This window comes from Camelina sativa, chromosome 4, assembly GCF_000633955.1.
Source record: "Camelina sativa cultivar DH55 chromosome 4, Cs, whole genome shotgun sequence".
Classification (NCBI taxonomy): Eukaryota; Viridiplantae; Streptophyta; class Magnoliopsida; order Brassicales; family Brassicaceae; genus Camelina; species Camelina sativa.
This window is the reverse complement of record NC_025688.1, coordinates 19481310-19484325: the sequence shown is the minus strand read 5'-3', so window position 1 is coordinate 19484325 and position 3016 is coordinate 19481310. Positions and strand designations below refer to the sequence as shown.

The 3016-nt window shown below is 40.0% G+C and overlaps 2 protein-coding genes and 1 long non-coding RNA gene across 3 annotated transcripts in view; all 3 read right to left on the bottom strand.

Moving 5' to 3' along the window:
* The window catches only part of LOC104781286 (protein SCARECROW), a 15664-nt gene extending 12654 nt beyond the window's left edge, over positions 1–3010 (bottom strand). Inside the window, exon 1 of the mRNA XM_010505918.2 lies at positions 2374–3010. Within this exon, the coding sequence (XP_010504220.1) occupies positions 2374–2847 (474 nt within the window). The 5' untranslated portion in view covers positions 2848–3010. The remainder of the gene's footprint in view (positions 1–2373) is intronic.
* Positions 334–1155, bottom strand: LOC104781288. The gene is made up of 2 exons (XR_766884.2): positions 687–1155; positions 334–615 (listed from the first exon to the last, which is right to left on the bottom strand). It is a non-coding gene; the product is annotated as an uncharacterized LOC104781288 (long non-coding RNA).
* LOC104781289 lies at positions 1471–2313 on the bottom strand. Its single transcript, XM_010505919.2, has one exon. It carries the CDS (start codon positions 2206–2208, stop codon positions 1510–1512), a length of 699 nt encoding a protein of 232 aa, XP_010504221.1. The 5' UTR covers positions 2209–2313; the 3' UTR covers positions 1471–1509.

Below are 3016 nucleotides of genomic sequence, written 5' to 3'. Positions count from 1 at the left end.
CAAGGAGAGGTGATAATGCTCCAATGGCTTACATTGAACTTGTCTAAGGTCAATAGTATCTCTCTTTCTTTATAATTGCTAAATTGTTATAAAATGACTTCTGCTATGTAATATCTTAAAAACAGTTGTTGATGCAGATATGAGATCATTTTGTTTTTGTTTTGTGAGATTCAATTGTTAAAAATGCTTTCTTTAGAGTTGAGACGATGAGCATATAGATGAATGCTTTTGTTCTTTCTCTCGTTCTGGTAATGATCTTTGTAGTTTCTATTCTCAAAGAAATTTCAATCAAGATTCAGATGGAGATGAACTTAGGATCGAGAGACAATGAGCGAGAGAGATAAAGAAATATTTTGATGGAGTTGAAAAAATACAGTCTTTACAAGTGTATGACATAAAAATCAGTCCTGATATGTTTACCAAAAGACGACTTCAAGCTACAAACTTAGAGCTCATATTACATTCTTGGTTGATTCTACACTTTCATAGAAGGGAAATCCATATTGATTTTACAATCCGATTTAGCAACTAAAGTGTGTCGTGAAGATTCCCAACAGCTTGACTTCCCTACAGGATCTCTGTCTTTGTTTCCAACACAATCTTTGCTACTTATGTCTGAAACAAACTAGTCGATTTGAAGAGTAAGTCGAGAAGGTAGAATCAAAGAACTTTAGCTGGCAATGTACCTGAGGGAAGATCAACATCACCAACTTGTTTCTCTGTATACAACTAATATCTTCCCTATCTCGTGCTTGAAACACCGACTGTTGCGCTTCACTACCAGAATATGGAGACTACTAACTGTGAAGTTGAGATGAACATCAAACGATAAGGATATTCGACGCCTTGTAAGGTGACTCGTGGCTGATTTAGATCTGCGTTACAGGGATTTTCGGTTTGTAAACCTCCAATACCAAGATTATGGCAATGACGAAGGCAAGGATTAGAATGGTCAAGACGATACACCAAGGTGTGCAGCAATCGCACCGCTTGGATGATTTACGCATACGTCTGGCCATGACAAACTATAAAATAGATGTGTGGATCTTTATTTCTTGTATTATTTGGAGAGCTTCAAGCCACAATTGTAGAAAATATAGATGGATCTAGCTAAAGTAAAGAAGATAGTGCTTTAAATGCGATTTGAGCTTCCAACTACTTCCTTACAAACTGCCTACATTATATGATTTTTGTAGTAATTATGAATCATCTGATTTTTGGTATCCTTTACCTGACTTTTTCTTTATGTAACTTTTAAAAGTTGAACAAAATAGCTATTACATGTACGTTGACACCAACCGCTTACTAATTTCGCTGAATCAATTATAAGATCTCAACAAGATTATTAAAAAAAGGAAAAGCAAATCTCTATTGATTAAAGCAAATAATACATACATAATAGTGTACCAAATTCAAAATACCAAAAAAAAAAAACAAAAAAAAAAAAAAAAAAAAAAAAACTTNGACTAAAAGTGTAGTAGTTTTGTAGATCTACAAGATCTGTCTGTTTTATAACTTAGTTGAATATTTACAGTTCTGACTCGTGACATTACGATCCGAGACAGAGACGATGAGATCACACGAAGAAGACGACTGAACCTTAATCTTGAAGATTTTGAGAACGCTTACTTTACCAGAGACTTTAACAAACGTGTTGAGCGGTATGACGCCAGCCATGACATCAGACAAAAGCTCCGACTCAGATAACAACCGATCCGCCATTAGCGTCAGCGTCAGATTCAAAAGATGCGTTTTCCGCGGCGCGATTCGGCTCGCAGGGAGTGGAGCTTCTCCGATGAGCTGGCCTCTGTAGCTAAGCAGCGCCGAGGACGAATCGTAGCTGAACCCGACCCGGTTAGGGTTTTTGAGCGAGAGATCGACGTTTAGCGTTAGGTTTAGGAAGACTTTGAGGAGGAGTGGGTTGACGGAAGCTCGGAGACGTTCGACGGAGATGGAATCCATGGTTGTGACTGGGCGTTTTGGTTTGAAGAGAGTGAAAGCTAAGATGATGATGATTATACAGATGAGGAGGAAGAGGAGGATACTGAAACAGACGCAGATTTTGCAGTTGCGTTTCCGCCGCGATTTATTTTTACCGGATTGCATTTCCATGGAAGAAGCGGTTGGTTTGGGAGGTGGTGGTAACATGGCAGCTGCTGGCTTCTCTTCCTTTTTATCATCGGGTTTGATTGAAACAGAACCACTCATACTTAGCTTCTTCGTCTTCGTCTTCTCTGTTACGCTTTTTTTTCCTCAGAGGTTTTTATTTTTCCTTAAATGTGAGACCCTCTTTTTTCTGTAACTAATTTTTATGACACGACTCATATAAATAAGTAACACATCTGTTTTTTTTTTCATTTGATTTNGTAACGCCTCCGCGGTGTTTGTGATGGTGGCTGTGGTTGTGGTCACCGTCTCCGGTTGCGGTGGTGCATCGGTGGAAGAATTCTCCCTTTCTTGTTGCTGAATCGGAGGTGGAGGAGGAGTCTTATGTTGTTGTTGTGGTTGTTGCTGTTGATGTTGTTGTTGATGTTGTTGTTGTTGCTGTTGGTGTTGAGTTACAGGAGGAGAAGGGTTGTTTGAGATCTGATAGAGAGGTTCGAAAGATTGAGGAGAAGGGTCGGAGGAGGAGGAAGGATCAAGAAGCATGAGAGATCGGAGTCTATATTCAAGAAGAGCTCCAAGATTTGGGTTACAAGGGAAGATAATGTCTCTAACGTTTTGGATAAGTTGAGGGATTGAGACTGAGGTTGAGGAGTGGATAAGGTCTCTAATAATGGCGTCAACCCAAACCGTAGGTGAAGCAGAAGAGGACGAAGAGTCTTGTTCCATTGGCTGTACGGACATAGCATTCCGACCACCACCACGGTCTGAAGGGAAAACCGGAAGACCAGAGAAGCCACAGACAGAGAGAGGTGGGTTTGGCTGAGAAGCAACAGCCGTCGCCGCGGTAAGAGACGGTTGTTGTTGTTGTTGTTGTTGTTGTTGTTGTTGTTGTTGTTGTTGTTGTTGTGGT

Excerpts from the sequence above, each read along its gene's own strand:
- LOC104781289 (XM_010505919.2), bottom strand. The coding sequence starts at position 2,208 with ATGAGTGGTTCTGTTTCAATCAAACCCGATGATAAAAAGGAAGAGAAG.